Source organism: Lygodium microphyllum, chromosome 10 (genome assembly GCF_053477565.2).
Source record: "Lygodium microphyllum isolate KBCC chromosome 10, Lygodium_microphyllum_v1.1.10, whole genome shotgun sequence".
Taxonomy (NCBI): domain Eukaryota; kingdom Viridiplantae; phylum Streptophyta; class Polypodiopsida; order Schizaeales; family Lygodiaceae; genus Lygodium; species Lygodium microphyllum.
In genome coordinates, this window is record NC_141144.1 from 85,189,641 (window position 1) to 85,201,291 (window position 11,651).

At 40.7% G+C, this 11,651-nt stretch overlaps 1 protein-coding gene across 2 annotated transcripts in view; it reads left to right on the top strand.

The window, feature by feature from the left end:
• The window catches only part of LOC148030239 (uncharacterized), a 30,424-nt gene extending 19,478 nt beyond the window's left edge, over positions 1–10,946 (top strand). For both annotated transcript variants that reach the window (XM_087686514.1, XM_087686516.1), the window contains 4 exons: positions 9,664–9,842; positions 9,974–10,217; positions 10,333–10,588; positions 10,710–10,946. In XM_087686514.1, the coding sequence (XP_087542640.1) occupies positions 9,664–9,842; positions 9,974–10,217; positions 10,333–10,588; positions 10,710–10,921 (891 nt within the window). In that variant the 3' untranslated portion in view covers positions 10,922–10,946. The remainder of the gene's footprint in view (positions 1–9,663; positions 9,843–9,973; positions 10,218–10,332; positions 10,589–10,709) is intronic.
• The last annotated feature ends 705 nt before the right edge of the window (positions 10,947–11,651 follow it).

The following is an 11,651-nucleotide window of genomic DNA, read 5'->3' on the forward strand; positions in this document are numbered from 1 at the left end:
AGAAAAGTGCATTGGAGCTGGCCACTGATGAGTGGTCACAGGTTATGGTGGACCCATGCGGTGGGTTAGAGAAAAGATAGTTCACACTTCCACCTATATGACCCGATTGGGCGCCTGTGACTAGAACTCATGCATATCAGGGTTAGACTCGCACACATAAAGGATTGATGCCTTGAAGTGTGGGCTAGATCCACCAGAACAAACAGTTACAATCAACAAGATGGCATGATCATGAAATGCTTGTATAATGTGCATGTGTGGGCTGAAAGCTTGAAATGCACATTTCTTTGCATAGGAAAGTCACATGAAGATTCGGATATCATTTTTGCGATGTATACGGAAAAAGCTTTCATATGATACCCATATTTGGGGGGGGGGGGTCCCTAAATTTTAGGAGATCCCTAAATTTTAGGAGGTCCCTAAATTTTAGGAGCCTCGAATTAGCCTAAAAATGCTAGTCCTAAAAAATAGGGATGTCATTCTAAAAATAGTAAGTTCTGTACTCTGACTGTGCTTACTAAATTTGGTTGTTTCTATTTTTGACAGTATTCAATCCAAAAAGGAAGGCCATAGAGAAGAGACAAGTGTCAAGACACTTGTCACACAAGTTTCCAAGTGTCCCACCACTTGTCACATCTCATGACATGTGGCTGGACACTTGTCTTGTGCTACTCCACTTTCCCCTTTTGTACTAGCTCTCCCCTCTCCTATAAATAAGAGCTCGTTTTTCTTCATTCACCATCATTTTTCTTTGCTGCAAACTCATGTAGAGCACCCACAAATAGCCAGAAACTGGCCCCATCCATCCCCATCATCATCCCCCACTTCTCCATTATCAAATTCCTCCATATTCCCTCTTCTATCATTGTTGTTTTACAAGACAGCAAGCCTGTAAATTCATTACAACACCTCCTTCTTGAGCTCTTTCTTCCATTTTAGCTACAAGAAGCAAGCTCTATCCATGTACTGCTGATCAACGATGGAGAAAGGCTGAATTCCCCTTTTTCTTCTCTCATACTGTAAAGAAATCAGTTCTTATCATTGCATAATAGATAATGCATGTGTGTTTGTACATCTTTGCATGATCTTGTGAGAGTGAGAATTACTTCTTCTCACTCTCAGGTTGATTGTAACTGAGCTCTTTCCTAAGGGACTTGGGTTGAGCAGAAATACATTCCTTCGGGGGGGGTTTCCCATCTTCAACCCTCAATCTTGTCTCCATTACTTTTACATTTTCATGGCTGTAATTTTGTGAGTAATTTTCATTTTCAGCTTTAAGTGTTCATTCTCTTTTATATTAAATCTCGAAAACAAGCAAATATCATAATTGTTAAGCATACTACGTTGTTCGGGGCGTTTACAGTGGTATCAGAGCTTTGGCTCGGTCCTCACCCCCAACACTGGTAGTGCTTACAACTATAAGTTTGTTTGTTTTCAGCCCTTGCATTGAGTGCTTGAGCATATTTTTTTTCTTTAGTCTCAATGGATCAATCGAGTGCTATCCTTCAAGCCATTCAAAGTCTTAGAGAGGAGAATCGGCAAATTCGTGAGCAACTTCTCAAACTAGAAAAAGTTGAGAATCCCAAAGAATTCAAGGAAAGAAGCCCATCTACTTCAAGAAGATAAAGCCATACCAATGAAAGGAGCCGATCAAGAAGTCCAACTACTTCTAAGAGGCAGTCCCATTCTACTTCAAGACAAAGAAAGAGATCGCGTCGAAGCTCATCCTCTTCTTCAAAGTCATCTGGCGCCTATTCTGATGGATCCTCTTCTAGTAATGAAGAGTCTCACCCTTCTCGTGGAAGACCTCATCATCGTCAAAGGCGTCGACATTCTTCACCCTCGTCTCCATCTTCATCCCCATCAAGCACTTCATCATCTTCAACCTCAAGATCCGAGCATGGACGAAGGCATAAGAAGAAGAAGAAGACTAAGTCACTATCTCAACTTGAAAATAAGATCAAGTTCAGTATGTATGATGGTTCCCGAAATCCTGATCTTCTTCTGAAGTTTATTCGTCAATTTCAAATTTTGTATGGTCGTGACAAGTATAAAGAAAAAGAAAAGATTAAGTTTGCAGCTTTACATTTAACCGACTTAGCCCATACTTGGTGGACGGGGTTGGAATATGATCATGCTGCCCCAAAATCATGGCGGTCCTTTGTTCGCTTGATACAAAGCCAATTTCTTCCTGTTCATTTCAAAAGAGATGTAAAAATGGAATGGGATCGGCTTTGGCAAAAGAAAAATGAGTCACTTGGTGACTATACCAAGAGATTTTGGGAGCTACTTTTGAAGGTCCAACATTTCAAGAAGATCAGCAGTTCGGAAAAGCTTAGGAAGTTTCAAGGAGGTTTGCATTTTAAACTTCGTACTGCTCTTAATCATTATCATTGTTCTAGTCTCAGGGAACTCATTGACCATGCTGAGACATGGGAAATGGAGCACAATGGCAACAAATCATTCCAAAAGAATAATAAGAAGAGAGTAGCTGATGATGAGGAGTATTCAGCCCCAAATGAAGGACAAAAACAGTGGCAAAAGCAGCCATCAAATCAAAAGAAGATGAAGCCCTATGCACCTCCTAATGCTCCTCAATTTCGCTCCAATCTATACCCACAAGCAAAGCAACTTTCCGAAGAAGAAAAGCAACACTTCATGAAAGAAGGGAAGTGCTTTAAATGTGGACAAACAGGCCACATAGCGAAGCAATGTCCAAACAAGGGACAAAGCAAGGTTTCTGACAACAAGCCTAAGTCGCCAGTGAAAATCAATGCTATCAGTGATGTAGTTGCAAACACAACTCACACTCCAGAGACGCGCAAATTATTAAAAGCTTGGGGACAGTTGCAAGGTAAGCAAGCACTATTCTTGATAGATCTTGGGGCGAATGAAAATATCATTTCCTTGCAATTAGCTAAAGAGCTTGGATTAAAAAATGAAGAGATGGACACTCCGGCAGAAGTTCGCCAAGCTTTGAATGCTGATGAAGGTGACACAGTGAAGACTGTGATACCCTACATTGGCAAGCTCAAGTTTCAAATTCAAGGCTACAGTGACGAAGATACCTTCTGTATCGGAGACCTTGATGGTTGCGATGTGATTCTTGGCATGCCCTGGAATCATAGAGTAGATTCAACCATCTTCTCTCAGAAAAAGAAGGTAGAACTCACCAACAAAGGCAAGAAGTACGAGATCCAAGCTGGAGTTTCTGGAGACACCATACCTATGGTAAGCCATATGCAAGTCTCTAGAGCAATTAAGGATTGTGTTCAATGTTGTCTGCTTTATGTCACTCATGTAAAAGATAATATGAATGCTGAAAACCAAGAGCAACTTCAGCTCTTGGAAAAGTATAAAGATTGTTTTTCGGAAGATCTTCCTTATCAGCTTCCCCCAGAAAGGCCAGAAGACCATCATATTGATATTATTCCGGGCAGTTCTCCTCCTAATATAGCACCATACCGTGTGAGCCGTCCTCAACAAGAAGAAATCAGAAAGCAAGTCGAAGACCTACTCAACCGTGGGCTAATTAGGCCAAGTAGCTCACCATTTTGTTCACCGGTTCTTCTTGTTCAAAAGAAAGATGGCACATTCAGGATGTGCATTGATTATCGAGCCCTCAACAAAACCACTGTGAAGAATCGGTTTCCTATTCCCAGAATTGACGACATTTTGGATTGTCTAGGAGGCTCAAAGGTTTTCAGCCGCATTGATCTAAAGAGTGGTTACCATCAAATTAGGGTAATACCACAAGATGTACACAAAACTGCTTTCCGCACTTCATACGGTCTTTACAAATTCTTGGTGGTTCCTTTCGGATTAACCAATGCACCAGCCACCTTTAATCGAATGATGGAGCGCATCTTTAGAGAGCATCGACAATATGTCGGTACTTTCTTTGATGATATTCTTGTCTTTAGCAAGAATGAAGAGGAGCATCATCAACACTTGGAAATTGTTCTACAATTACTACAACAAAATCAACTCTTGGTAAATGGTAAAAAGAGTGAATTTTTCATGCATAAAATAAATTACCTTGGGCATGTCATCTCTTCTGAAGGGATTCAGATGGATCCTGAAAAGATCAGGATAATCCAAGAATGGCCTCATCTTCGTGATGTACATGAGGTGCGATCGTTTCTTGGCTTATGTTCTTATTACCGCCGCTTCATCAAGCATTTTGCACATATGGCTTCTCCACCTCATGACCTTACAAAGAAGAAGATCTCTTTCCAATGGAAGGAAAAAGAGAAGGCAGCCTTCACAAGGCTGAAAACAGCTCTTACTTCTAGACTTCTTCTTATCATTCCAGATCTGGTAAAACCATTTGTGGTGGAAGCAGATGCTTGCGGTGATTGTATTGGTGCAGTGCTAAATCAAGAAGGCCATGCCGTAGCCTTTGAAAGCCGCCGTCTAAATGATGTGGAGAAAAGCAATTTGGTCAAATTTACAGCAAGGAGGTTCTCATCCAGATTATTCCATCAAAGACGGTTACCTTCTCATGAACAATCGCCTTTGTGTCACTCTTCCTGTTCGACAAAAGGTGCTTAAAGAAAGTCATGAACCCCCTTATGCAGGGCATAGAGGGAGGGCAGCCACTCTAAGTGCAATTGAGCGCTACTTTTATTGGCCAACATTACGAAAAGATACACATAACTTCATTGAGGCTTGTCTGGTATGCCAAAAATCCAAATATGATAGGCAGAAGATTCCGGGATTGTTGCAACCTCTTCCAGTGCCCAAAGATCCATGGGAATCTATCACAATGGATTTCATCTCAGGTATTCCAAGAACACCTCAAGGTCATGATATGATTTGGGTCATAATTGATAGATTCAGCAAACAATCACATTTTATTCCATGTCATAAAACATTGAAATCCGCACAAGCTGCAAGACTTTTCATTCAACATATCTTCAGATTACATGGTATGCCTTCTGAGATCATTTCAGATAGAGACTCCAAATTCACAAGTAACTTTTGGCGTGCTTTATTTGAGAATTTGGGAACCACTTTAAAGTTCTCCTCAGCTTTTCATCCTCAAACTGACGGCCAAACAGAGGTGATGAATCTCACTCTTTTGGATATGTTGAAAGCTTATGTTAGTGAACATAAGTCACAATGGGAGAAATATCTTCCATTATTGGAGTTTGCTTACAACAATACAGTGCACTCATCCACAGGGAAAGCTCCAAATGAAATAGTACAGGGTAAAGTGATTCCTCCTCCAATTATTCGCACTAAAGATAAGATTTTTGCTGCTGATGAGTTTGCTTCAGATTTAAAAACAACAATGGATCAAGTTCGAGCCACTATCAAAGTTGCGCAAGAGCGACAAAAGAAGCAAGCAGATAAACGAAGAAGACCTTTGGCTTTTGTAAAAGGTCAATATGTCTTGCTAAAGTTTGATAAAAGCAGGCTCAAACAAAGTTCTGGTCAAAATTCATCTTTTCCAAAGCTCTCCAGTAGATACTTTGGACCCTTCAAAGTGATTGAGAAAATAAATGAAGTTTCTTATCGACTTGAGCTTCCTACTCATTGGAAAATACACAATGCTTTTCATGTAAGTTTGCTAAAACCTTACATAGGACCAGAACCAAAGGAACCCATTACTGAAGATCCCCCAGAAGTTGAAGAAACAGAGCAACTCTTGGAACCTGAAAAGATTTTGTTTCTCAAGGATCGAACCACGAGAAGTGGCCTTGTGACACGAAAATTCTTGCTAAAATTCAAGAATCTACCCACAACAGATGCACAGTGGGTAGATGAAAAATTCATGAAGGATTACCCAAATATTCTACAGCAATATCAAGAAGCTTTTCAGCTGAGGACAGCTGAATAAAAGCCAGAGGGCTGTCACAACTCTATAGAAACAGAATTTGTATCCTTTTTCATTAATTTGTCTATATAATGATTTATTAAATTTATTTCCTTTGCACTAATTAGATATAAAGAAAAGTGCATTGGAGCTGGCCACTGATGAGTGGTCACAGGTTATGGTAGACCCACGCGGTGGGTTAGAGAAAAGATAGTTCACACTTCCACCTATATGACCCGATTGGGCGCCTGTGACTAGAACTCATGCATATCAGGGTTAGATTCGCACACATAAAGGATTGATGCCTTGAAGTGTGGGCTAGATCCACCAGAACAGACAGTTACAATCAACAAGATGGCATGATCATGAAATGCTTGTATAATGTGCATGTGTGGGCTGAAAGCTTGAAATGCACATTTCTTTGCATAGGAAAGTCACATGAAGATTCGGATATCATTTTTGCGATGTACACGGAAAAAGCTTTCATATGATACCCATATTGGGGGGGGGTCCCTAAATTTTAGGAGATCCCTAAATTTTAGGAGGTCCCTAAATTTTAGGAGCCTCGAATTAGCCTAAAAATGCTAGTCCTAAAAAATAGGGATGTCATTCTAAAAATAGTAAGTTCTGTACTCTGACTTTACAAGACAACAAGCCTGTAAATTCATTACAGCACCTCCTTCTTGAGCTCTTTCTTCCATTTTAGCTACAAGAAGCAAGCTTTATCCATGTACTGCTGATCAACGATGGAGAAAGGCTGAATTCCCCTTTTTCTTCTCTCATACTGTAAAGAAATCAGTTCTTATCATTGCATAATAGATAATGCATGTGTGTTTGTACATCTTTGCATGATCTTGTGAGAGTGAGAATTACTTCTTCTCACTCTCAGGTTGATTGTAACTGAGCTCTTCCCTAAGGGACTTGGGTTGAGCAGAAATACATTCCTTCGGGGGGGGTTGCCCATCTTCAACCCTCAATCTTGTCTCCATTACTTTTACATTTTCATGGCTGTAATTTTGTGAGTAATTTTCATTTTCAGCTTTAAGTGTTCATTCTCTTTTATATTAAATCTCGAAAACAAGCAAATATCATAATTGTTAAGCATACTATGTTGTTCGGGGCGTTTACATACATCTAGCACAATGGGAGTTGGGTCTTTCATATCTGCTCCTAGTTCTTTGTCTTTCTCTACATCCCATGTCACCTATCCTCAAGTGAATGCCACTCTGCACCCTCGTACAATGCTAGGGAGAATGCTACCCTTCGACATTGTGCCTTCCACATTTCCAAAGTGAATACATTCTTTTACCTTGGGATGGCAGTGATGGGCATTCCTCTCACTAACCCTAGATACAGGGATTTCCATCCTTTGCCCCACGTGTCCCTATTCCTCCTCCATGGGCTATATTGATGTGGTCACCATGTCCATGACTAGTTAGTCCATTTCCATTTTTGGATCCACAATTCACACTTTACACATGCATGGTAGGCACTTTGAGATTAATTCTCAAGTGTACTTTGTTAGACTGTAGCGGTGCAGAAGCGTATGACCAAGATTGAGAGATAGAGTAAACATAGAGAGAAAAGAGAGCAAAAGAGACAAAAGAATACAAAAGATTTGCAATATGAAGAGTGTTGAATGAGAAATGCAGATATGTGCACAAGTGCAGTGAGTTGTCGGAGGGGTTTTTGTTGAAAGGTTGTATCCACCGGGGATCAGAGAGAGAAGGAAGTAGAGATAGGAGATGGAAGAGAAGAAAAAGAATAGACAAAAGGTAAACATGATAAAGACAAACCACAATGGATCGAATCAATATGTATTGACAGAACCTAGAATCCCTTGTTTGGCACTACTCAGAAGCAATCTCCAAGCATTAGATCTCTTGGAGCTCCCTCGCAGACCAAAAACATGCATAAAAACAATTACTTCTTCTTTGCTGCTCGGAACCCAAATCTTATGGCTCCGTTGGCTTCGAAAGGGTAGGACACCTGATCAAATATCTCCCAGATTACTCCTTCTTCTTCCAGTTCAAAGTGCTGTTTTCTACTTGTCCACTGCGATCACGACGTGCCCAATTTCGTCCATCTTTCATTTTTTAATGAAAAATCCAAAATTGGCTGAAAAAGCAACTTGCTTTTTGCATGCCATCCTAATCTAGAAGCTTTCCTAGCTTTTTAGGATTTTTACAATAAATAATATAAAAAATAAGCTAAAATTGTCCAAAAATCTAGTATTTTTGGACCATTCATGCCACGAACACTAGCACTAATGACTCAAATCACATTGACTCTCTATATCAATAAGAAAGTCAGATGATGATGCACTCCAGAGTTTTTCACATTGTACCCCCGTAGTGGCACGACAACGTATGTCTGCGTACCTCCACCTCAATGATGTCACTCTGCTGTACACCTCGAAGCCTGTTGTAGTCTGCATGATCTTTGCCTGAAATCTGCAATCAGAACTGTGTGAATGTGTGGGGGCTGGCTGGAATATATAGCCCATAAAAAAGAAATAAATCTGCACGGGTAGGCTGCATTAAATGTGGCCGACTATGCACAATAAATGGTCCAATTGCCAAAAAAACTGCAGAGTGCACAGGTGCCACGTGCCCGATTGCTGACGTGGCAACTCCAGCTGTACAATCACTTGCCATGTGGCAAACCTGCTGTGACTGCACACACGGGACTTGTCATAAATTTGATGATTGATCAGACTACCATGTGGCATATCCAGCCTGCTCCCAACATACAGAAACTACTCTCGAATGCTTGTCTGACAGGAAATGCATATATACCCCCCACTTTGATGAATGCTTGGGATGACCATATCTCTAACACCCCCTCTAAGATCTTGGACACGGCATGAGGCTGAGGGATTTGGAATGCTGTCAAAGTAAAGCATGCAGAAGCGCCTTTGTAAACAAGTCTGCTAGGTTGTCCTGTGTCTTGCAATAAACCACATCTATAGTCTCATCTAAAAGCTTCTCTCGAATGAAATGGTATTGTATCTCAATGTGCTTTGTCCTAGCATGAAACACTAGGTTCTGAGCCAAGGCAATGAAACTTTCATTGTTTTAATGAAGGGTAGTAGGACCTGTTTGCTAGCAGCCAAGCTCCTCCAATAACCTTCGAAGCCATACCCTCATGCATGTGGTAGAAGACGCTGCTTGATACTCCACCTCAATCAAAGATAATGCAACCATGGGTTGCTTCTTATTGCTCCATGAAATAGCACCAGCACCCAAGGTAAAGCAAAAACGTGTCACAGAACTCCTGTGGTCCATATCTCTAGCTCAATTTGAATCACTCCAACCTATAAGCACAAGATTTGAACCATCTATACTTGCTGGATACAAGATCCCTAGATCGGGGGTCCCCCTCAGGAACCACAAAATCCTCATAGCAGCTTGCCAATGTATCTTCTTAGGGTCATTCATGAACCTGGCCAACAAACCTAAAGCATAACACAAATCAATACGAGTATTCAAATGCCAAATCAAGGACCCAATAAAGCATTTGAGCTGCCTTTTGTGAAGGATCTCGGTGTCCTGGAGTGATCCATAATATATTTAATTGTGGATAACCAAAGAAATCTAAACAGAATGGTTATGCTATCTCTGTATGCAAGAGTATTGGTTCTCTTACTATTTTTAAAGATCTAGTATAGGATTACGATGGAGGCATCTTAGCATATCCATGATGGTATTTGATCATGTCGATCTTATGGGGAATGGCCCATAATGAGGAGAGACGACTGCATGGATGATGTGAGATGTGAGGGATTGAGAGAGGAAGGAGAGAGGGAGATTTTTATTTTCTGGTTTTGTGTGTTCTTTCAGATTACAGATGATCTTTCCAGCATCTCGAGAGATTATGTATTCGTAGTTCCTCCATACTTTGCTCTCATCTTACGTGCTTTTTCTGTCCTGGAAGGCATTGGACTAGCAGCTGATCCAGACTATGCAATAGTGGATGATTGCTTCCCATACTTGTGCAAGCGTCTCATAACAGATGACAGGTAAGATAATAAGAAACATAGAGACTGTGTGATACCTGCAGCATTATAAAGATTCGATGACTATTTATCTTGAGTTTGTGGGGTCATTTCTTGAAAGCTTGTTTATTGAAGTGAGGAATGGATGTGTGCAGTCCTAGGGCAAGAGCAGCTTTGAAGTATTTTGTCTATGCTGGCAAAGATCAACTTGATGTCAGCAGGGTGGAGAACATTATTTCAGGTTTCCAATCATTTCAGAAACTGATAGCAGTAACACCTGAAAGCATGGGAGATATGAAAAGATTACAAGGTGCTCGTGTGGATTTTGCTGTCAAAGAAGTCCTTTATTCAATGTTTGCTCGTGGTGGGAGTTACCTTCAAGAGCTGTTATTGACAGAGGTACTGTTCATGTCCATCATCAAAGTTCATGGCTCTTATCACTTCTGTAAGTTTGTGAAAGGACCCTTAGCTACTATCTTTCACAAGTATGGTAACAGAAACTTTGGATTTGCAGCTTGTACGAGCGGTTGATGCTCTTTCTCGAGATGCAGTAGCAGAAGTCTGGCAGTATTTTGTGTCTCGGACATTTGTTTCACTGCCTCCATCACTTAGGGCTCCAAAGTCTTGGCCTATTTTCCTTCCAGGCTTCTTGTTCGGTTCTGGTCGTGTTGCCACTCTGAGTATAGAGGATCAACAAGCTTTGGAAACTGTCAAGAGAATCTGGGTTCTAATTGAACCACAATTGAGCCAAAGGCCAGTTGGCAGACTGGGTGAGTTTTTGGTTTTTAAATCTACTTTTGTTCTTAGGCTGTAAGATCTAAGATGTAGTTGGCTGAGATATATGAAAACTGTGCAATGGCTTTTTGTCTTGGTTTTCTTTTTGTTTTCCAGAAATGCAGGAAGCTGCTGGGAGTGTGATACCCCTTATATCTGACTTGTTTCCGGGGGTGGTTAACACTAGTCAAAAGTTTATTCTAATGCTTTTACAAAGGCAAGCCCTACGTCTTGCTGATGATCTGGATGGGAAGGATTCGGTTGCTGAGTGGAATAAGGATCCATCTGCTTTTGTTCGAAAAATAAGACCCATAATGGGTGGACCTTGAAGTGCCCACTACTTTTTCAGGCATTTACACACTTCTACAATGTTAGTCTTCCACATGAGCAATGTGATTGTTTTATGTTTTCACATCACTTTATAATGGTATATCAAGGACAATGATCTGATGTTCTGCTAATGGTGGTGCTCAGCACCAGGCAGTAAACTTTTTAATCACTCAGGTAATGTCTTTATAGGATGTTCAGCATCGTTCTACTGGAGTCCCATTGAAGTGGAAATCTTCTTTTGATCTTGGATGCTTTGACATCGTGACATAGGCTTATGCAAATTGAGGTAGGGTCACTGAGGCACAATTGTTAAAAACTGGCTCCAGGCCACATCAAACATGTGCAAGCTCTGAACATGGTGAAGCAAAATATCAGGTATCTGAAGGACCAGATGAAACCCTACAATCTGGACATCAGCGGAATTCTGTTTGCTATGTACAACTGCACACAACAGTATATTGATAAGTCAATTGTTGGTGCCAGAAGACTCGTGTGCTATAGATAAAATCTGCAAATTCCTTGTAGAACGTAAGAAGTCATATAACCTCACAAGTATGCGAGTAAGGGCTTGAATATGTCTAGATAAGGTTCAGCAATTGTAGGCTGCTCAAGATAGTGGAATGTGAGGTGTTTCAACAACATAGCCAGTGAATTTTGTTTAGTACTCCATGCTTCACAGCTACAGTGGGACAACATAGCCAATGCATGCAATGGCAATCTTATGAGTTA